Genomic DNA, 24,187 nt, shown 5'->3' on the forward strand with positions numbered 1-24,187 from the left:
CTACTAGATTCTTGCACTGTAAAGTTATTTGGTCTTACCGTTTGTAATTAGTAAGTATTTTATAGGGAGATGCTTTAAATCATGTAAAATTTCATTCTTCATCTCATTTCTCAGTTTTAAGAGAAATCTATTGATTTTTCTTGCCTTAATGAATTATTGCTATGGTAGTTGCCAAATGATGATTTTCTAATTCCATCATAACTTTTACGTTTATTTTTTGGCATTTTTTCGTAAGGAAGAGCTTTCTCTTCTTATTTATTTATTCATCTATTTATTTATACCAATGCAGACTCAAGCATTCCTATTTTATTTAATGGGTTATAATTATTTACTATCATGATTTATTTTGATGCTCAAATTGTCCCAGATTTGGCCAATGGGAGACCTCTCAAGCTGGCTTTGTGTCCTTTTGACATGTCTTTATCATTCTTTGAGCACAAGATGTTTCTGGCTCATCTTGTTCTTTCTCTGTTCTAGCCCTGAAATCAACCATTTCTCCAAGGAGCACTGGTTGCTTTTTCATGGAGTATAGTATTTAGAAATCAATATCTGGGTGCTAGATATGCTGACTGTCCTGGGGCATTTCTGCTTTCAGATCCTGGCCATGAACAGAGGTAGGAAATTATGTATATATGTACATATACACGTACATCTATATTTCCATATATGTCTCTAATGTATTGTTGAAAAACAGAAGTTTATACTAGTACGCACAATTCTAGTTCAAAACTACAGAGTTCCTTCTCATTTTTTGCTTTTCATATTTTAAAATCTCTTCTCCAACAGCAGGAAATCTGGCTCCCAGTATCCGTAATATATTTATTTATTTGCTCAATTCCTTTGTATGTGGCCAGATTCATTACCCCACTGGGCCACTGTCCCACTCAGATGCTGTTTTTATATGGATTTAGACCTCTATTTGGTGGCCACCCTGCTTAGAAAACCTCCTTCTGTTTCTGGCTGACTTCCCATCCTAGTCACCATCTTCCTTTTTTTTTTTTTTTTTTTTTTTTTTGGTTACTCACCATCTTACTCATGTGGCCCCTGGCTACCACTGGGTTGCAAGAAGGAAGGTCTGATTTTTATATGTTGTTCAGGTAATTAAAGTTTAAAAAAAAAAAACAAAGCTTTTGTAGGTTAATCAGAACTTGACCAGTAGGTCAGATTCAAGACTAATGAGACCTCTGGTCTAGACAATAAAAAAGAAAATAGTGATCAGATGTTGATGATGGCTTATTTAATATGGATTTTAGTGATAGCTATAAGCTTTTACTGGGGTAGGAGGAAAGATGAGCACACACACCTTTTCTCTACGTAGTATATGTTCCCCACTAGACTGAGGGAGATACGGAGTGGAGCACTTTCACCTTTCAGGGGAACTTTTCCTTTAAGCTTTTTTGTTTCACTTTAATTTTTGCTTCCTTCTGCTTCATACACTCAGTTTAGAATTCCACGCTTTGATATTAGAAATCTTATCCTTGCTGGGGTTCAGAATAAAACACTCCAGTGAAAAGGAGGATTAGGAAGAAGAAACATGAATTTTTTTTTTTTTTTTTTTTTTTTTAAGATGTGTAGCCCTCTTGAAGAAAAGAATGTAAGAATGACAAATGTGTTGGTACCAGATTCCAGCTTACCACAGACTTTTGTCAGGCTTTTCATGTTGACCAAGTTAGATCAGGTACTTGTAGTAACTACAAGAGATGAAAAGCCTCTTTTTCTGAAGCAGAAGCTTTCCTCTCCTTCTAACTTATTCATTGCGGGGAGAGGATGGCAGGAGGGATGTCACCTTGAGGTAATGTCTGGCTGAGGCAGGCAGCCTCTGTGGGGCCAGCACGGGACCCCTTTGCATCTCACAAGAATTCAGAGAATGATTGTCTTCAACTTGCTTGGACAGTCTATCAGAGGAAGATTGGGATGCATAGGCAAGGCTTACTCACCAGGGCACTGGGATGTGACATGGCTAGAAGTTAAGTGATAACTACTGGAAGTTGGAAGTTTCTAGAAAATCTGGGGTCCTTCTCAAGTATAGACGTAATAATGCTCATCAAACTCTTGTCTTTTAGCCTAGTCATCATTTTCTTTGTCCACATCCTTTTTCCTATCCTCGTGTTTGTTTATTTTAGTTTTTTGGGTTTGGGTTTTTTTTCTTTTCACTTTTCTTTCTTTGGCTCTTGTATATTTCTGGTACGGGGAATTAGGGAGTGGAGATAGTGGGTGGATGAGAAGAAACAGAGAAGAGGAAAAATTTTTAATGCTGACCTTTAATGTGGTGAAAATTCATGTTGACTTCATAGTCTGAGTAAGCATATGTAAATAATTTGTAAGTCATATGAAAATAAACTTGTGGCCTTCCTTTTTTTTTCACACACTTGGATATGCCTCTTGGGAAAACCAGTCTAGTGAAGGGTGATATGGTTACAGTGGTATGTAAACAGGGGTTGATATTTACCATAACCATTCGCCTTGAGTGTCCTTTTGTTGATACTGAGCATCACTGGAAAGTTCTCTCTTTCCCTGGTTACTTCCTTCAGAGGCACATATATTTTATACTTTGGTCTTCTTTTGACAACAGTCCAGGATATCATATTGCTTCCCTGTTTTCAGCGGGCTCCATGTTTTATTCCTCTTTCTTTTGCCTTCATTCCAAATTCAGGACTAAGTCTCTTGCACTGTGCCCATATTTATGCTGTTTTGCTTTGTCTGCTGTTAATGCTGTCATTATCATTCTTTTTTAAATGAGTATTATGGATCAGTTCTATTCTTTCTATGGATGTGAGCTCTAAGCCGGTATATAGCTGTGCTGTCCTTTTTTCTTTTTGCTTAATTTTTTTCATTGAATGCTGTAGTACCAGGCACTGTGTGGGCACTCAGTAAGTGTGTCTGTTGCCTAGGCTGGAGTGTAGTGGTGCGATCACAGCTCACTGCAGCCTCTGTCTCCTGGGCTCAAAGCAGTCTTCTCGCCTTAGCTTTCCAAGTAGCTGGGACTACAGGTGCACACTACCACGCCTGCTTAATTTGTTAATTTTTTGTAGAGATAGGTTCTTGCTCTGTTGCCTAGGCTGGTCTCAAACTCCTGGGCTCGAGCAGTCCTCCTGCCTCAGCCTCCCAAAGCGTTGAGATTACAGGCATGAGCCACCATGCCCAGCCAGTTGTTATTTCTTGACCAGCTAATGCTGTGTCACAGTATCCTACACACAATTTCCCAGGTTGTAAATAGCTATATTTTCAATTTTCGTTCTTCCTATTGGTGTAATGTTCTATATAAGAGAAGCAGTGTCTTGTTGTGATTAAGTACATGGGTTTTGGAGTTGGTGTGATCTTGAACAAGTTACTTAATAGACCACATTTCGTTTTCACATCTATTTTTCCACTTGGATACAATATTATCTACTACTTCATAGGGTTGCTTTAAGGATTGAATAAAGTATGACATTATAAAACACTTAGAATGGGAGTTAGCACTTCGTAGGCACTCGGTATTTGTTAGATAATGATATTACCCTCCTTTATTATTATCTCATTGATCCTCAGTTCCAGCCTGTATGTCCTTGAAACTCTTCCTGGCATTTAACCTGTTTCCCTTCTATCAGGTTTGCAACTGTGCGATATGATCAAGGAGCCAAGAACATTCGGAACCAGTTCATGCATCTGACAAACTACAGTGTGAACAAGAAGAGTGGAGACTATGTCAGGTACTGGCTGTGTCTGAGCCAGAAGTCAGAGGTGTCAGTCTCAGATGCGGGTGTTGTAGAGGTGGAAAGGTAACATGTGGCACTGGAGGATAACGTTACATTAATGTCCATGTACCATTTATGGAAAACTGTTAGTCATTTAACAGTGTTGAGGCATATCTCCTGCTGCTTCTCCATTGCCTCCCCAGTTAACAGTGTCACCTTTCTCTACCAAATTGTGCTTTCACAAGTTTTTCTTCCTCATTACCTTCCCTCACTTGACTTAGGGATGGGAATTTAATAGGCATATGGAACGTTTTAGAAGTTAAGAAATGAGGTCATTTCAGCGCTTGGCAAACATATCAAAAGCTTAAAAAATGTCTGTACCCTTTGACCCTGCGGTTCCATTTCTAGGAACTTAACCTTAAGAAATAAAAGATGTATACGCAGGATCAGCGATAAGAATGTTCATTACTGTATATTTGTAGGTGGAAAAAGCAGGTTATCAGATAGCACATGCAACTTATGTTCTTGCTTGAATATGAGATATCTAAAGCTGCTTATTTTTGCTGAGCGGGGAGGAAGAAAAGACCAGAAGTAATACCGAAGTGTTAATTTAGCTTAACTATAGTGGGTAGGATTGTGAGTGAGTGATTTTTATTTTCTTCTCTGTGCTATTATGTATTTTCTAAATTTTTGTAAAATAAATACTTGTATGATCAAGAAAAAGAAAAGGAAAAAATTAAAGAAAGAAAGAAATGAGGCCATCTCAGCAAAGGATTCAGTGGAAGGGAGTACCAGCCCAGCTGTGTGGAAATATTTTTTTTGCTCTGTTTTCTTTCATCCTGATCATTTTGCCAGAAAGTAGAAAAGTAGAAAAGAGACCCAAATAGTTACTTTCTACTCAGACTAAAAATAGGTTCTTAGCAGGTCCAAGGAAAGAAAGAAAGGAATCTGGAAGTGATAGAATAGTTGCTGAAGCTATATAGGTTTCGTCAAATGTCCTTTGAGCAGCGTTTGCATTGACTGAAGAGATCACACCTCCACTGTGAAAGATGAGCAAAGGCACGATTGGTGGAAAGTGGGATGCTGGTAGGGAGTGAGGAGACAGCTGCAAAACACAGGTTCCAGATTGCAGGGCTCTTCCAATATTCATGGGAGGCTGTGCCGTTTGCCACTCCGCTGCCATAGCAGTAGTATACCTTCCCACTCTTACTGTCACTCCAGTGCACTCTCTCTTCAGTGATACCTCAAAAAATATCAAGAAAAGCTATGTCTACTGCCAGAGAGGAGGGAGCCTGCTTCAGATGCCAAAGCAATTCTGTGTGGGATTATTTCACCAGCATGCTGCACCAGATTAACTCACTCACCCATCCCAACTCAGTTCTGGTCTGAAAATGGCATCAGAGGTTGTTTTGTGTACTCAGGTGACATTCACCTCAAGGGTTAATTATCTGTTAATTTATTGTAACCATTCTTAGTTTACCTTCTTTCACACATTGCTCTCACTCTTTCTTGATGCATAATTGTTTGGTTAAAGAATTTGCTGCCTTCTTCCCCACCCTCTTGAAAAAGGCAAACTATATGCATTTTCATTTCCATTGAAGAAATTGGTATGAAAGGATATATGACAAAAAGGACCAAGAAAAGTGAGTAACTGGAAGTCAGCAAAGTGAATTTAAAAAAAAAAAACCAAAACTTAAAAAGACAAGAAGGCTGTTTGCAAAGAATCTTGTTATTATAGCCAAGCCTAGTTACATATGTGACTTTATTAATTTGTTTTAGTTGTGATGATCCAGAAGTGGAGGACTATGGAAACAAATGGAGCATGAGTGCTATGCTTAGGTACCTGAAACAAGAAGGCAGAGATACAACCGGTGAGTACTGGGCCTTCTTCCTTCTTGACTTCTCTTCTTTGGATAACTTTATCATCGTCTCTTGCCAGGAATCATTCTCTATTGCTTTGATAGTGTTGCTGAGACGGGATGATTGTCCTTGGTGTTACTTTTTCCTGCAGTTGACAAGCTGGGGAACAGGTTTTCCATTACCCTCAAAATCCCTTTTCTTGTTTCTGGTCTGAAAGGCGTAACTTTTTCCTTTAATTCTTAGTGAATTTACCCTTCTTGAATGTTGAACTGCTGACTAAAATATGGTCAGCTTTTTATATAACAAATTGCCTGTCTCCATATTGGCCCCAAGTTTTGAGTTTTCTAAGTTAATCTCTCTCATTCATGTTGCTGAGCTGGAGAATGGGCACTGTTTGAGCACAGGGCTTCAAATCAAAATGGGCACAATTGCTGAGCCTTGAGCAGAATGGGAAACTGTGTGCCAAAAGAGACTGTCTCAGTTCACAAGGGAAAGGGTCATGGGGAAGTGTAAGAAACAAGTGAGGCTCTTATTCCATTAGGTGTCTGTCTTTTGTCATAAGAGGCCACCTGAGGGTATCCCTTGGCACCTACATTCTTGACTGTGTTGAACTGTTCACAGATATGCCTGCCTCCATAGCACCCATTCAGAAGTCTGCCATATAGAGACTTTTTTTTGACTGAGCACGCATGCTTTCATAGTTACATTGTTATCTGGAATCCAGTTCCTAATCCGTGTATTTTGGTATTGAGTCTGAAATTTAAAAATTTTTGTTTGCAGCATTGATGGCCCATGTAGAAGACCTGATCATTAAGACGATAATCTCTGCTGAACTAGCTATTGCTACTGCCTGTAAAACCTTTGTTCCTCATCGCAGCAGTTGTTTTGGTAAGGAGACTCGAGAAGCTTAACATGTTTGTGAAGAGGATCTTGGGAAGTTGGATGGGATTCTTGGGTAGAGAGGCTTAGTGATTCTGTAGCAGGAAGAGGTATGTGATGGACTTTTGTTTCTTTCTAAGCTTATGTAGCATATGAAGAGCCTACTAAGAGGCCAATAGTGAGCTTGGTCAGAAGTCCCCTGAGGAATAACTAGCTTTCTGTGTGGGAAGCAGGGATTGGAACGAACGTGTTGGTCTTTCTGTCAGAGTGCAGTCAGAAAAAGTCTGCAACAGACTGTACAGGAATCCAACTCTAACAAATATATTCCAGAGCTCCTTGGCAGCCAGACTGGGAACAGTTCCAAGAAGCCCTGGCTGGTACCAGTATGTGCTTTCTCCCATTTTCCGATGACTCCTCCTTTTTGTTTGAGTCTTCTTTCTAGTGTGTTCCTCCCCCTCCTCTCTTTCTCCCATTCCTCTTCCACTTTCTTTTCTTCCTCTTTCTCTTCCCCTTCTCCTTCCCTTCCACTCCACCCCCAACTCCCTGACTGCACAGAGAAAGAATAAGCAGTTCACAACTACAGGATCAGGAAATGTTACCTACTGATCCTAGCTATGATGGTAGCACTGAGGGTGCCTATGGACATTGCTTCCTGTGTGGAAATGAATGGATTTGTGATTGCCCATGTGAATGTCTTTAAAGTCACATAGGCTTTTGGCAGTGTTAGGCTTTGTTAGTAAAATACACTAGGGTCTTTAATGGGGAGGATGATTAAAGTGTGGTGTGGAGTGATACAGGTAGTAAGGATATGAGAGTCATGGCTTGCTTAGAAGGCAGAGTAACGGAAATAACATGGGTTTTAGAGCCTGACAGCCTTAGTTTGTAACTATATATATCCCTATCTAGTTTTGTGATTTTCAGCAAGTTACTCTAATCCTGTTTCCTCAACTATAAAATGGCAGTAATGATGGTGTCTACCTCCTGAGAGTACCATGAAGATCAAATGAGATGATGCACGCAAAGCACTTGACACAATGTCTGGCCCTTACGTTGTACTCAATACAAATTATTTGTTATTTTTATAATTAGATGTCATAATTCTTGATCTCTTTAGCAGATTATCATAACAGGCTATATTTGAGGGACACTTGAAGGGAATTGTTGAGATCTAGTAGAAGATGGTAGATAAATCAGGACCTAAAATTATATGGGAAAAGAAGAGGTTGTAATATACTTTTTAAAATACATATCTGATCATGTCTTCTAAAATCCTTAAATGGTTCCCTAGGCTTAAATTGTATAATGGAAACTTAATATGACCTGAAAGCCTTCTAAGGTAACTCAGGTAACTCTTCTAGAATTCCATTTCCCCTCATATACCTTATAATCCAGCTGTACTATACTATACTTGTAAGCACTCTGTACTTTTGTGCCACTGTATGAGTTCTGCTGTTTGGCCTAAAAACTCTCCTTCTGTCTGTGCCTCGCACACTGCCATTTCTTTTCTAAGATTTAGTTCTCCACATTGCCTCCTCCCTCATGCTGTTCTTTTTTTTTGAGACAAGGTCTTGCTCTATTGCCTTGGTTGGAGTACTGTGGCATGATCACCGTTCACTGCAGCCTTCACCTCCTGGGCCCAAATGATCCTCCCATCTTAGTCTCCCGAGTAGTTGGGACTATAGGCATGTGTTATCCTGCCTGGCTAATTTTTTAAAAAACTTTTTGTAGAAATGTGACCTCACTATGCATTATGCTTTTCTGTGCTTGTTTGATCATTCTCTTTTCCTATCACATCATGATGTTTTGTTTATACATACACTTCCTCAGCAGTGTCTGAGTTTATTTTCTTGAATTCATAATAGTGTCCTTTCTTCCCATTTCACTCTATTTCTGCCAAACCAGAGCTTTCAACATTTCTCTGGTCCCCTTTTAAAATTTTGTTTGTTTGTTTGTTTGTTTAGTTTTGTATTACAGACAGGGTCTCGCTGTTACCCAGACTAGAGTGCAATGACACAATCATATTTAGCTCACTGCAGCCTTGAACTCACGGTCTCAAGTGATCCTCTTGCCTTGGCTTCCCCAAATACTGGGCTTACAGGCATGAGCTACCAAACCTGGTCCTTTTCTTGCTCGCTACCTCTGCACCTGTTTTACCTTGTGTCTGAAATGCCTTTCTTGTATTACTTTACCTAATCAATTATGGACATTTTTCAAGACAAAGTCAAGTGTCACTTCTTTGGTAATGTTTTTTTCTAATGCTCCCAGAGTTAGCCTGCCCTGCCCATATACCCCCAGCACTCTGTTTGTTTGTAACTCTACAATAGTATCTGTATGTTGTCTGGTAGTCATGTATTTGTCTCCTGTAGCCGACTGGAAACTGCTTGAGGACAGTAAGAATATCTCCGTCAGTTTTGCCCCCACCATGCATGTTAGCACTTTTTTTAAAATTGAAACAGGATCTCACTATGTTGCCCAGTCTGGCCTTGAACTCCTGGGCTCAAAGGATCCACCTGCCTCAGCCTCCTGAGTAGCTAGGACTATAGGTGTGCACCACCATGCCCGGTTGCATGTCAGCATCTTTTGCTCTTAAGAGGATGTTCAGGAAATGTTTCTTGAGTGAATGATTGGCACTTGCTTTAATTGCTTTTCTGGTAGCCTGACAGTAGACTTCCCAATAGATCTGGTTTGGTAATGGCCTAGAACTCTTAGAATTATTGTAGACTGTTTGAGGATGGGGTTGGGGGGTTGGGACTAGGAGCATAACTCTCATTAGATTTAAATAATAAATAAAAGTTTATTTTTCTACATCTACTTGGCTCTTATATGAGGGTAAATTTCTGATATCCCTTGCTGTAAAAATCTTTGTTCTAACTAGTTAATTATAAAACCTTTTCTGAATGTTTCCTTTTTTTGGTTTGTTTGTTTTACAACTTGATTGCCTTTTGGAAGCTTGGGAGCTTCATTATTGAACTTATTGGCAATAGAATGTTCGGACGTGAAAGAAGCTGTGACTTTCTCTGACTCAGTGAAATACCCCATAAGTCCATTTCATCAGCCATGGGTCTCCTTTCTTCCTCCCTACTTGTATTCAGCTTTAATAAACTGAATGCATCTGGAGTTTTTTAAGTTGTTGACTATCTTCTTGGCTTTTGTGGTTCTAATTCCACTTCCTGTCAGCCCTGGGATTTTGTGTGCTTCATTAACCTCATCCCATCAGATATGATTCTGTATACGTGTGTATGTTTGTATGAGTCTCTGCCTCCCACTGACTCCTAACTTCCCCTGGGGTTTAAGTTACAAGGAATAAGCTAGTTTTTTTTCCCATTTATTTTAGAGTAAACAGGAATTGAAAGCTTCCCAGAAGATTTTGGCTTAAACAGAGCATTGGTGCTTTTAGGGGAAACCAACAGACCAGACATGGGGTTCACTATATTCTTTTGGTGGTTGTTCCTGTCCTTCCATCTTATGAATCTCTGCCAGGGACATTCCCTTACTATCTCAGTATTTGTATCCTATGATCTCTTTCCCATCCTACCACCTGTAATGCTCAACTATGTTTCCAGGTATCTTCAATATCCCATCCTATTTTTTTATACATTCAACTTTTCTTCAGTTCCTGCTGTGGGCAAGTCATAGGTTAGCCTTTCAGCAGTGTATTGTCATCAAGTTTGTTCCTCTCAAACCAAATTTTATATATATCTCCATTGCACTATTAGTGTTTAAATGTAAACTTGAGAACCTATACAAACTACCTGAAACTTTGTCATTTAATGCTTTTTCCTAGATTTGCACATCTGGTAAGGACCTTAGAGAATAATTAGTTCAGATGTACAAATTGAAACCCTGAGAAATGAACTCTTGTCCCAGGTTCTAGAGTTAGTGAGTGAAATAACTCAGGTCAAAATGACTCAGCTTGGATCTATGGGGCTTCAGAAGATGGGTTTTGGCAATCAAATAATCTTGATCTTAAGAGTTTGATTTATAGAATTTTTTATGCCTCCCTCAATAAGACAAATTTTTTACAATCTAATTTTTGCTGCCTTCCAAGACTGTGAAAATATGGTACCATGTGACATAATATGCTTAAACAGCAATCCTTTAAATATCCTTAGCAAATTGCCATTGTGAGATACAACTGGCTATGAGAATAGCTTTTTGACCAGTTGAAGAAAAACAGCCAAAAACAACAGGATGTTAGCTGTTCTTTAAAGATGTTGCTGCTGACAGTGGCTTTGTCTCTGTGTATGAGCATGGCTGAAGTCATGGATTGTGACCCGGGCCTGGGATCATGGGGACAAGTTGTGGGGCCACTTGTAGAACTGATCAGCCTGGCCTTGTTGTGATCAGAGCCCAGTGACATGTTTGCTCAGGACCAACCATGCCCCCAGAACACCTCTCTGTTGAACGATACCTGGTTTGGTTTTCTATTGCTACCATTCTTGACCATTTCACAGGGTAGCCTGAGGTTCTTATAGAGAGGGTGTCCATAAATAATTGTTGGAAGAATGAAAGCAGGCAGCGTACATTCTCCAACAATGTAAACTACTTGGCCACCCACAGAAAAATAATGAGAGTCATCAGTTTCTTCACTTTTTGAAATAATCTCCTTTTTTGGTTTATCATATACCCCTGTTTAGATGGGAAAGGAAGTTTACTACAGAAGAAACTTATGTAGGAAGTATCTACTGTTTATCAAGCAAACATTGGTTATTTCCTTTAATTTAGTTTTCACTGGTTATTTCTTTTTAGTCTTCAGCAATTTTGATTGGTATTATCTGTGTTTTATAGACATGGAAAAAAGATTCAGAAAGGTTAAATAAGTTGTCCTAGGTCATGCAGCTAATAAATGGCAAAGCCAAATTTGGGAGCCAGGTCTCTCTGGCTCTTTCTCCACCCACATAAAGACATGTCCTTATGAGTCCGGCCACTTTTGGCATGCCCCATATCCTGGATTCTCCCTCTGCTCTGCCGTAACTGGATCTCAGGAAAAATGATATCATCCTTTCTAGCAGATCAGGCCTGGAAAGGACACTCCTTTTGCTCTAGTCCTGAATACTCCTTTCAAATCTACCTTTACATCTGGTAACCAGATAGCATATTGATTTCTTGGACTACCGAACAAATTTGCTGTGGGCATTTTCTTTTCATATTCTTGTGGGTCTGCTTTTTTCTAAAATTCTCCTTCTGGACCCCATATAAAGACTTCCTCTTTAGCTTTTCAGTTTGAATCCAAAGCCAAGGTAAAAAGAATTTCCTTCATACAATAGCATTTCAGTGGCAGTGAGTTCTGGCTAATGTCAGCACTTTCCATTGCCTCAGGGACGACAGCTTCAGCTGGGACTTTATTTCTGGGGAGAGTTAGTGGATTGATCCAAAATTAGTGGTGTGACATGTTAAGTAATCTATTAGGCCTTGGATGGATTATTATTTTCTTGAGAAAATGTTTTTTTCCCCTCTCTCCCTAAACTATCTTTTATCGGGCTTTTTCTTAATACAGCTTTAATATGTAAAGTTCTTCCTAAGAATCTCTCTTTTTTTCTTTATGATTGGTGGCTTTATTATAAATATTTCAAGTCTTGTGATCAGGGTTATTTTGTAGGAAGTGGCTGCCAATTATTTTGTCTTTCTCGAAAACTGTGCATTGTTTTTCACTTAAAATATATTTTTTTCATTCAGGATTTCTGAAGTATTTCCTATGTGCTAGTTATGGTGCAGGCTACTTGTAATACAGCAATGAATGAAACATGGACCCTGCCCTCAAGTGATAGGGAGGAGCAGACATGAAATGATAAATGACAGTACAAGTAGTATAAGTGACTCAGGTGCTCTAGGAATGTCTAAGAGTTACTAGCTATGCCTAGGGGATCCACACTAGCCATTTTTAACAGCAGGAATGTAATATAACAACATACAGTGTCGTGACAGGATGTGATTTTTTTGAAATGGTAAGAAGTATGACTAGATGTAGTGTGCATAGAATGGGGGAATAGGAGATAGGGTTGTGGAGGTGGATTTGGGCCAGAATATAAAGAATTGACAAGTTTAAATTCATCTTGTAGCTAACAGACAGCCACTAGAAGTTTTTGAGCAGGGGAGCAATAGTATTATTATTATTTTTCTTTAACTTTTATCATAATTTGACCCAAAGCTTAGGATGACAGAATTACAATAAAGGGAATACGGTACAACGTTACTAGCAGTGACTGACTTAAAATCTTCTAGGAACCAAGCTGACATCAGTATCTATTGTTGGAACAATTCACTGCCTATCTCTATGTGAGTTAAGTTTGTTTTTTTAAGAAAAGTATAATTCTGATGACCTTGAAGAATGGCCTACAATTAGGAGGGGCAAGTGCTAGGGAAATGACTAAGGTGGTAAGAGGTATGCTGTGATAATATATACTTACCATGGTGACGCAGCAATCTCACTCATAGGTATTTTCCCAGAAGAACTGAAACGATATGTTTTTACGAATACCTGTGTACAAATGTCTATAGCAGCTTTAGTAATAATTGACAAAAATTGGAAACAATCCAAATGTCCATCAACTGTTGAATGGATAAGTAAATTGTGGTATGTCCATATAATGGAATACTACTCAACTATAAAAAGGAATGAACTACATTATTGGTATGTGTAACAACATAGGTAAATCTCTAAAGCACAATGCTAAGTGAAAGAAGCCAGTCTCAAGAAACTACATATTACATTAATTTCATTTATTTAACTTTCTGGAAAAGGCAGAAAGCAGACAAAAATAAGATCAGTGGTTGCTGAGGGTGGGAGTGCGACTGGAGTGGTGCAAAAGGGAATGTTTGTTAAAATTGTCCTGTGTCTTGTGGTGGTAGACAACTGCATCTATTTGTCAAAACTCACCAAAATGTATACTTTTAAAGGGTGAATTTATTGTATGTAAATTAGACTTTGATAAATCTGCCTGAAAACAAAAAGCAATGATAGATGGATGAACCTCAGAAACATGGTAGATGAAAGAAACCAGACTCAAAAGAGTATATACCATATGATTCCATTTATGTGAAATTCTAGAAGAAGCAAAACTAATCTGTGGTGAAAGAATAAGACTAGTTGTTGTCAGGGATGGGGGAAACGGCAGGATACTTACCAGGAAGCAGCACAAGGGGTCCTTTTGGGGTGATGGAAACATTCTGTGTGGGCTGATAGGCATGTGGGTTACATGGATATGTCCAATTATCAAGACTTGTCAAGTTGTACGCTTAGATCTAACTTTTTCATCATATGTAAATTATTCCTCAAAAGGGAACAGAGAAGATTAAAGAGATTAAAGGGGAAGAAACTGGCTGGGCACAGTGGCTCGTGCCTGTAATTCCAGCACTTTGGGAGGCCAAAGAGGGTGGATCACTGAGGTCAGGAGTTTGAGACCTGCCTGGCCAACATGGTAAAACCACATCTCTACTAAAAATACAAAAATTAGCCAGGCATGGTGGCAGGCGCCTGTAATGCCAGCTTCTTGGGAGGCTGAGGCAGGAGAATTGCTTGAACCTGGAATGTAGAGATTGCAGTGAGCCGAGATCGCACCATTGTACTCTAGCCTGGGAGACAAGAGCAAAACTCCATCTCAGAAAAAAAAAAAAAAAAAAAAAAAAGAAAGAAAGAAAAAGAAAAAGAAACTAAAGAGAAAGATTAAAGACAAGAAAGAGTGATAGAGATTTGGTGACATCTTGTATTTGGGAGGTGGTAAGAGAGTGTTTCTAGTTTGGAACCTGGTGGATGGGGTTACCATTCTCCAAGATGAAGAATAATAACAAACCAACAGTTTTAGGGAAAGAAAACAAGGGCTATTTCGTTGAGTGTTGAATACCTATGGAATATCCTAGTGAAGATGTCCAAAAGGCAATTCGAATTATGAATTTGGTGTCCTGGAGACACTTGGTTAAAGATGTGATCATCATATTAATTGTGGCCATGAGAATACATGAGATTGCCTAAGGAGAAAAGTAGAATTGAGAAGGAAGGAGACCTGAGAGTGTCACCCTGAGCAAACCTACCATTGAATATCTGGGTAGAAGAGAAGGAAGGAAAGGAGGAGTGGAAAGAGGAGAATCAAAAGAGAGCAGTGTCCTGGAACCCAAGGGAGAAGAAAGCTCCAATAAGTTAGGGGTGGTCATCAGTTTCACATGTTTGGGCTTAGCAATAGGGTAGTCTTTGGTGATCATACTGAGAATAATCAGTTATTAGAGAGGGAGCAGAAGCAAATTCTTGGGGCTGGGAATGAGTAGGTGTTAAGAAGTTCAGACTGCTAAGTGTAGATTGCTTTTTCAAGGACCCATATTAAGGAGGTAGGGAGCTAAGTTTGCTTTAGTTTGGCTAGGGGCTGAAGGAAATAATTCTTACTAAGGAAAATTGTCCTGGGGAAATGTTCCATAAGGCGTAGCAATAGTCCTTTGAAAACACTTGCTCTTCTGTTGTGATAAAGACAACACAGAAAGAGGAGCTCTCAGAACTGGAAAAGCCCAGCTAGCCCGCACCCATTCATGACAGTAAAGTTGGTGTATCTCATTGTGGATACTGAGTTTTCGAAATTCTCGTTACTGCTGCCAAAACACTCAACATTAAAAGATGAGGAAGTTGATTATGCTCAGCACAACCTACTCTTTACCTTTTAAAATCTTTCATGTCCATAGAAAATACCAAATACCAATAGTAAGTTTAAAAGGTTCTTATAAGGACTCTAGTAGCCTGCCGAGGACCCAAGTTGTTTTTCTTAAGCTGAATTGATTGGGTTCAAAGATGAAAACCTGATACAGAAGCTATCATTCCACCCCATTCCTCTCTCCTAATGCCAGCCTTTGAGGTGAGCTGGGTTTTGCACTATGTTATAATGCTGTCACATACCAATATATATTTCTTCTCCAACTCTTAAATGATAGTAGGTCCAAGCCTGGTATGTGTACAGACGTAGATTCGAGGCTTGATTTTTTTAGTTTGGGTACCCTCTCCATAGAGGTTGTTTAGCAGTAACATGATTTAGTCATCCAAATGAAAATTAATTTAGCTTTGTGAAGGATGTTTTCTCTCTAGGTCATTTTTCCCCCTTGTATTTCCCAGAATAGTGATTCTCTGCCTGTCAACTGAGATTTTTGGAATTTGCCTCTGATTTGGGGAAATGGTTAAGTAAACCTGTAGCTGATTAATGCAAGATACTTAAATAGTGGGTTTCATTGATTGTTAATCTGATTCAAATTTGTCTTCGTTTGTAGCTGATTCTGCAAACCTGATCAATATGTGCATCAATCATTATTTTCACCCTGTTCTTCTTACTATTAATAATATTACCACTTTATGAAACAGTTGAATCCTGTGCTTCAGCTTTTAAACAATGAAGAGAATACTCTTTTTCTTCAATCAGATGTTGTGTTCTCTTGCTTATATAAAATGTTAAAGTGGACTTGTAGATTTTGCAAGTAGATTTTTCCTTTTAAATGCCTTATTTAGTGCTATATCACAAATGATTTTTCTCAGGTTAAAGGGGCAATATTCTACAAGATTACTGAAGATTACATCAGCTATTCAGAAGAATGTATTAGCCGTTAAAAGCTATGAATTCTATGAAAAGAAGATAGGTGAAAGAGTTTCCTTTTCTTTATATTTTAAACTATAGGTAATATATAAATTTTGTATAGTTACTTGAAGGTGATCCCATCTCAAACTCTTGTATAGTTTGTGATGATTTTTGCAAATTAAATGGAATCCCGTATAATTACTGTGGAAGCCAATTCATTCATGGTAACTTTTCCCTAGAGGATTTAGAATATGCATGTCTAACTGAGTTCATACTGCCATATATATGTAAATAGCATCCAGATATTGACAAACAGTGATTAATAAAGAAGCTAAAGGAAATCAAAGGATGCTAACAAAATCTCAGAAAGAGAAATGATTTCTCCAAGTTCCACAGTGTAGAATCATGGGGACAACTAAGGTCTCTAGATTCCCATTCTAGGATTTTTTTTTTTTTCACCCAGGCTGGAGTGCAGTGGCGGGATCTCGGCTCATTTTAACCTTCGCCTTCCGGTTGTAAGTGATTCTCCTGCCTCAGCCTCCAGAGTAGCTGGGATTACAGGCACCCGCCACCACGCCCAGCTAATTTTTGTATTTTTAGTAGAGACAGGGTTTCACCATGTTGGCCAGGGTGGTCTTGAACTCCTGACCTCATGATCTGCCCACCTGAGCCTACCAAAGTGCTGGGATTATAGGCATGAGCCACCATGCCCGGCTTTACTCTAGGATTCTTAATACATCATGTAACTTCAGACTTCCTGTGTTCTAGAAGACAGTTTTGGGAGCCATCTTTTTAGAGTCTGTTTTTTTGTTTTCTGAGAGTATTGATAAATTTAAAAATCCTTCTTGAAGCAAGGAAATTTGCATCAGAATTAATTTCTGGAAAATACCTGGTTGTGTTCTGTGGGTGTGAGCTCAGGTCTGTGACCTCTGATCAAACAGTAAGGAAGGTAGTGTGGTGGTGTTTACTTCTAGAGAAAAAATATAAGCAATGTTTTTGAGGGTCACAGGATGGGATGTTTAGGAGTGATGTTTTATATATATATATATATATATATATATATATATATATATATATATATAAATATACACATATACATACACATACACACACACACACACACACAAAGGACTGTACATTACCGTTATTTTTGTAGAGAAAGTCTCACTAATAATATGAAGGGTTCCAGAGTTAACCTCTCATCCCTGAACTTGTTAAATGAAACCAGGCATTGTGGAAAGAAAACTTGCTTCTGGGTCTTGCTTTCTCTTTGCAACCGTTGGGAAGGTAAAGAAAGAGAATCAATGCAGAATCCAAAAACTTGATCTCTGGCTCCCACCCTTCTTAAATAATATTAGTGGTGCAAGATATCTTGTCACACCTGTGCTCTGCTACCACTGGCTTTCTCTTTTCTTGTCTGTCCTTCGGTTCATGTTGGGCCAGTGTGTTTTGTTTTCTGTCTTCAAAGGGAAATTGAAACTAGGAGAGGGGAAAGAATAAATACATTTAGATATCTTCTTGACCTAGGTTGCAAAAGCGATATCTTGGTTTAAGAAATGTGATGGAAGGATTCTAGAGAAATGCCTTCAGGAGAAGTTTCTGTGTTCAAACTTGGCAGGGAGGGGCTGGGGGGCAGGAAATTCAGAGCAGGCCTAAAGCAGCGTTGGTATTGGTTGTGCTTGTTTCATTCCTCCCCACCCACCCTTTTTTTTGTGCCCATAAGCACAGCAGAATCGTGCTTGTTAACTATTCTAGAGTCAGGTCGCTTTCTGTGTAGGATTTAGGAACATCAATAGACAGTGCATGATAAAAACAGTGGATTTTATAGCATTGTTTTCTTATTCCTAGAGCTTGATTAATTTCTCTTGAACTTGAGAGATTCTTGAAAGGTTCTCTGCTTCTACTTCCACTCACTACTTATACTTAGTGAATTTCTAGGCCTGGGAGTTATGAGATTGAGTCTTCTAGATCTTTGTGTGGTTGTGGCATGGAAAATGATCTTGTATATTGTGTTGTGTTGTATTTCTAGAACTCTATGGCTTTGACGTGCTCATAGATTCTACTCTGAAGCCATGGTTGTTGGAAGTGAATCTCTCTCCTTCTTTGGCCTGGTAAGTCAGTTCCATCAACTAGAAAAGGACAAATCTTCAAGTAGTACTTAAAACACTTTTTTTTTTTTTTTGATCATTTCTTTTGGCACTAGAAGACTGCTTTTTTCCTAGTTATTAGATGGAGATAACCAGACGTTCTTAAATTAACTGGTTTATGGCATAATATCAAAGTGCATATGACAACCATGAATCTCTGTCTTCCTAGTTAATTTACAATTATATGATTCCTGTTTATTAGGTTTCTAAGGGATGATTCTTGCAGTTTTATCCCTGTATTTTTTTAAACAGTAATTCTTGTATTAAGGGTAAAGAAATACATAAGACATTATATTTCCTTCGTTACCAAAAGTTTTATAGGTTCAAATCCACATATACTGTAAAGGTATAAACCTGGATCTAGGGCCATGTGGATAATATGTGGTCCTTTTACCCTGTCCCATGTTTAAAGTCATCCAAGTTTAAAGTCAAAAACTTCAAAACAACTTAAAAAAATTTTGTTTTTACTAACCTGTTGTTTAGTAGAAGAAAATAAACATATTTTTCAATACCAGGGTCGATTCTTATTATATTTGCAGCTACAGCCAGAATTTCTGTTCACTGTACACTTCTCTAAACAGAGAACTCTAGAGATTTATGCCAAAGACCACCCAGCTGCTGCGTTTTTAAGGATGAGAGATATTGGCAAAATGCCAAGGAATCAAATAAAGACAGATTGACTACTTTTAGAGTGGGAGTTTGGCTTAACTTCCATAGTAAGGTGTAGAGCTAGATGTTACAGATGCTTCAGATGTTATGCAGCTTTTGTCAAGTCAGCCTTTTGCAGGTTGTCCAGTAAAGTATATTATACTATCCTTTAGAAGTTAGAAATCCCCAGAATGAGGCACTGAGTAGCAGCCAGAGCAGTTTGGTTCGTGGAAGAACACCTCAGCACTGAAGCCACTGTGGCCATCACCGCCACAGGGAGGCCTCTTGCTTTTGGTCACTGTTGTTTTTGTTTTCATGTGGGTTTCCCCCCATCTGGTGAGATTTTGGTATAACTTGTATTTCTTTTTTTTTTTTTTTTTTTTTTTTTTTTTGCCCTATATGCAAGCCTGCAAGCCTAAGAAGATTGTTTTAGAGCAGACAATAAAGACTTTAAAAAGTACCAATGTGGCTAGAGTTGCTTCTCTTGCATGTGAATGTGACTTGACTGTTGCAGCAGCAAAAAGTAATTTGAATGGTGCTGGGCACACTCATAAAAGAGCATACTGAAAATCTGAACCTCTGAAATCCACAGTTTTAATGAAGCAGTATTCTTGACTTGCGCAAAATTTGAACTGCACAAGACCTTCTGGTATAAAGAAAATTGCATGTTAGAGAATCAATGGATGGTGCTGCGTTTGCGTTAGAGAGAACAAATTTAACACTAGGATTTCATTTCTCATATTTTTGCCCAGAATTTTTCCCCCACCCCCACCCATGGATTTTATGGGCTTTATATGTTGCTCCTCATTGACATTTGGAAACTTTGCTATATTGGGACCCATTAGAGGGCGGCTATTCTGTTAACCTACACACTTATCAATTGCTCTTTTCTTTCTGTGTTCTGTCAGTGATGCACCTCTGGACCTAAAGATTAAAGCCAGTATGATTTCAGATATGTTCACTGTTGTAGGTGAGTAGTAGTATTTTCTGAACTGGACTCACATAAAAATTAACTAGCGTGTCCATTTTGTCAGACTCCATAGGTTTTGCCAACTGGCAATTCCTAAGCCATGCTGAATGGTTTGTCTTAAAAAATTATATTTTCGGGGAAATGTTTCAATGTTTCCATGCCCTTTGGCTCCATCCTGTCCTGAGGCTGAACCACAACTAAGGCTGAGACCTGGGGCACAGGAATTAGGAGCTGAGGAAGAGAATTAGCAAAGATCTGGAGAAGGTGTATTTCTCTCCAACCTGGGAAAGTAAAACCCACTGAAGAAGCCTTGTTACAAAGGAGACTGGCTATATTTCTGCCAGACAGTCTCTACTGGTCTCTATGTGATCCCCTCTATAGTAGTTATAACCAAAGCAGCCCAAAGAAGAAATCTCATTTTAAGTAGATAAGCCAAAACTTTGAAGTGGAGATGCGCAGTCAGGTGGGTATTTTGTGGGCTTGTTGGGTTTTTTTTTTTAAGGTACTATAAAAACACATAACAAAATATATTTGAGATAAACTAGTACCTGATGTACCAGCAAATGCTGTAAAACTTAGCTACTCTATTTTCCCTGGATGAGAATCTGCTTCTTTTTAGGAAGTAAGTGAAATTAGCTGAAGTCCAATTTCCAAAGCCATAGATAATCTACAAAGCCCATTTTGAAAGTTGCCAATAGACCCCCTTCTGCAGTTCCAGAAGTAGATCATGTAACAGGACAAGACTGTTCACTTGCTTTCGTAAAAATAACTTTATTTTCCAGTCATCATCCAGGTAGCCACTTTAAAGTAACTTGCTTTATTAACAACTGTGTGTTTCCAAATGGTGATTTGCAGTTATTCTTAGGTTCATCAAAAATCTACATCTCTTTCTCACTCAGAATCACATTTCAGCTACCCAACCAGCAAGGTTCATTCATCTGCATATTTCCCTTTTCTTGTCTCTAGTTTTGGTGGTTCAGAGTTGAAGCAGAGTGCGTGTGGGAGAATTGTGCATTATCCTTCTGAGGATAGATCTCTGTGATATTTATGACAGTGAAACTGAGTTTGTATATCTAAAGAAAAGGTGCAGCCAGACCTGCTAATTTCTTAGAAAATGGCAGGTTTTAATGTTGCCCATTCCCCATTCAGGATTTGTGTGCCAAGATCCTGCCCAGCGGGCATCAACCCGGCCAATTTATCCCACCTTTGAGTCTTCCAGGCGAAACCCTTTCCAAAAACCTCAGGTAAGCCAATTCCTCAGCAGGGAGCCTGAAGGAGGCTTACTGGGAAGTGGCAGCTGATGTAACTGGGGGAACGGAAGCACTGTGGGTGTGAGGTCACTTAGAGCAGGAGAATTTGGGGATCACGCTAGACAGGAGGCAGTTATATTCAGCTATGACTAATAGCTTATGCTTTCAACATTTTCCAACAAACTTACTCCCTGTTTTTTGTTTTGTCTTTTCTCTTGGCTTCTTTTTTCATTATCTTCCTTTCTGTTTTTAAAAATCACCTTTTTTCCCGCCTCAGATTGATATGCTCAGAAACAAGGCACAGAAAAGTAGCCTATTAATTCTTAGTCATTACTGCGTTCTTTCTGATCTTCGGACTAGCTTTGTAAAGAAGATGCTTTCTTGAAATAGTATCTTCTTTACAAGTAATTCTCCTCAAAGGACCCTCCATGATCATGAGTTATTGATTGAGGCTAAGTGAGATAGAAGCCCAAAGAAACTTATACTTTTCTAAAATATCATTAATCAAGCATTGCTTCATTCTTTGTGTACTCTGCATTTTTGTTCCAGTTAAACCAATCAGCTAATCCTTCCATTTACTCATTCCATCATCTCGTCAGTCCCTGCCTGTTTTGACCCTGCTAATTTCCCACTTTTGTTTCTTGGCCTTTAACATTTCTTCTTATTTAAAAAAAAAATCCACTTTGCTCTTCTATTCCCCTCTGGTTTGATTGCTTTGCCTGCTCAGACATTTTGGAAGTCTTTTCTCATTAAATCCATCATGACCTTTACTTTTTATTTTAACATTTGTTTACCTCTTCTATATTACATTGTTTTGCATTCATTGATTTGTTGCTTTTAAATTGTTCTGTACTCTCCTGCCAGATTGTAGACTCTTTGAAGGCATAAGCAGCTTTTTCTTCCTACTCCCCATTTTCTCTTTCTTTTTCTTCTCCTCTCCTTTTATCTCTGCCCCAAATCCACTTTAACCCTTTACTCCTCAGTTTTTTCCTCCCTTCTTCCACTCCCATTCCTCCTCTTGTTCCTTTTGCTTGCTAGTCTCATTTGGAGTAGTGCTATTTTCTGTTTGCCAAACTCATGTGCTATTATTTATTCAGATAATTTTTTATTAGAACAGGGTTTTCAAACTCAAGTGCCTAGAGGGCCTGCAGGCAGGTAATATAAATGAGTAAATAGAGGCAGGTGTAAAACAGCTAAGAGTGATATGACTGAGGTAAACTGGAGAGTGCATACCTCATCTGAAAGGTGTGGCTGTTTTACTAATGTGTTCTAGCTAATTACTGTCATGCCTAAGTGTGGGCCAGGTGTTACGAGATATTCCTATTGTCAAGAGAAATCAGAAATCTTACTTTTAAATATTGGCAGCCACTTCATTAGAAACAATACTTTGCAGGCCAAGCATAACATGTCTTTGAGCTAGATTCAGTCTTTGCCTATCTATGACCCCATGCTGTAGAATTATTCCCTAATTAATGTTGGGATGTGGAACAGAGTGTACTGTATTTTAAAGGCTATTATCTTGGATTAGATACAAAATCAGTTACCAGGGTTGTACTTGATCAGTGCATCATCACAGATCAAAGGGTTTTCTTTAATTTTTAATAAGGAAAAGTAGAGGATTAACCTAGGTGTACTAGGAAAACTTAATTTAGGCAGCCACATTCCTTTGCAAATTGTTTCCTGCAGTATCTGTGGCAAGAACCACAGGATTATGTGTAAAGGATCATGAACATTTCTGTGCAGCTTTAACATAGTTTCTGCCAGGTTTCACTTCTAGAGGTAGTATATTCCCAATCTTGGATGAATTGATCCCTTTTCTTAGTTTGCCTGTCAGCTTTATTGGCAACTCTGTGCAAACTCTAGAAAATCTATTCAATGTTTGTTTTGCCAACTGGTAGGTAATGGCATGATTTCATCCATAAGCAGCCTACAGGACACTTATATAAAGGCTAAAGGAACTGTAGATTAGTTATGTGTACTGTGTGAAACCAGTTTGTCAGGCGGACTAGTTGACTTCAGGATCTTCAGTATCTGGCAGTAGGATTGTGCCCTCAGTGGTTAGAAGTTGAAGCTGGAATATATATGGCATAGGAGAAAGCAGTGTGAAAGATAATCAATGTTCTAACCTTCCAACTACAAAGTGTAGGGCTCTTGCTTTTAGTTTCTGCTTGGAGATTATTTTTTCCTTTTTTATATCATAGATCTATGAGATGGAAAATGTAGGCATATTAGGAGAAGATAAGGGTTTATTCCATTTTTCTGTGTTTTATAGCGTCCAGTATCTGCACAGTTTCAGTCATCAAAGGCCAAGCAGGTAAGTTCTAGATCTTTTGGAAACTTCATTCAAATTTTATTTTCATTCTCCAAATGGAAAATTTTTTAGCTTTAGTTTTTCGTGGTACATATTTTTATGTACCTATTTTTTTGCGCAGTTTATTAACAAAATAAATGAAAATAAATGCATAGAAGTCTTTTTGGTTATAGAATATAAGAGTAGACGGTACAGGAACTTAGGGATCCTCTTTTCCTGATAGTGATTATACCGAGATGGAGGCTGTTGAATTTAAATGATGAACAGGTGCTTAAAGGCATATCTATCACTTTGACCAAAATATTCCAGGAAGGAAATTTTCCAGTTCACAAATGAACTTCATTTTTTTTTTCAAACATTTTACGAAACATACTGTTGTCTATAGCTTAATATTGGAAATGTTTTCACATTGGGTGTTGGGTTGTATTTGCGTTCCTTAACAGGTGACATTTCAAATATGTAGTGATTTGCAGTTTATAAATCTTAGAAGCTCTGCCACAATAGTATCTCAGATGCCACCTTTGAAATACAAACATCTTTCTTTCTGAATGATCAGCATTTGCTTTCTTTCTGTTTTTGTTAGCAGTGTTTGAGATTAACCATTGCTTTCTTCTGCACAGATTTTAAAAATTCTTTTTGAAGTAACAGGCTAGCAGTGGGGGTCCTGTGCCTGCTATTTGATGTTTTAGTATGAGGGATATAGATATTCCCATATATAAATGTGTCACTGCAACTGTTGTTTAGCAAAAAGCTCCAATATAATTATTTTGGTATTTGTACTCTCTGATGCAATTTCTGGTAAGCTTGAATGCTTGACTCGTAACTTTCTTAGCTACTGTTTCTGATAAAGTGATTTATATGGTTTATGTGAATCCAAGAAATGAAAAATAACTTACTGGATGC

At 38.5% G+C, this 24,187-nt stretch overlaps 1 protein-coding gene across 19 annotated transcripts in view; it reads left to right on the forward strand.

Annotated features, from left to right (window-relative positions):
- TTLL5 (tubulin tyrosine ligase like 5) overlaps nucleotides 1-24,187 on the forward strand; it is a 296,207-nt gene that overhangs the window by 51,875 nt on the left and 220,145 nt on the right. For 14 of the 19 annotated variants that reach the window (XR_004057198.1, XM_030929811.1, XM_030929823.1 and 11 more), the window contains exons 10-16: nucleotides 3,591-3,692; nucleotides 5,457-5,548; nucleotides 6,318-6,425; nucleotides 17,988-18,069; nucleotides 19,662-19,723; nucleotides 20,873-20,967; nucleotides 23,246-23,287. Coding sequence is in view for 18 of the 19 variants with exons in the window: in XM_030929811.1 (XP_030785671.1) it covers nucleotides 3,591-3,692; nucleotides 5,457-5,548; nucleotides 6,318-6,425; nucleotides 17,988-18,069; nucleotides 19,662-19,723; nucleotides 20,873-20,967; nucleotides 23,246-23,287 (583 nt within the window). In the remaining variant the exon portion in view is untranslated. The remainder of the gene's footprint in view (nucleotides 1-3,590; nucleotides 3,693-5,456; nucleotides 5,549-6,317; nucleotides 6,426-17,987; nucleotides 18,070-19,661; nucleotides 19,724-20,872; nucleotides 20,968-23,245; nucleotides 23,288-24,187) is intronic. The other 5 variants (XM_030929825.1, XM_030929816.1, XM_030929820.1 and 2 more) reach the window with 1 other exon arrangement.

This window comes from Rhinopithecus roxellana, chromosome 5 (assembly GCF_007565055.1).
Source record: "Rhinopithecus roxellana isolate Shanxi Qingling chromosome 5, ASM756505v1, whole genome shotgun sequence".
Classification (NCBI taxonomy): domain Eukaryota; kingdom Metazoa; phylum Chordata; class Mammalia; order Primates; family Cercopithecidae; genus Rhinopithecus; species Rhinopithecus roxellana.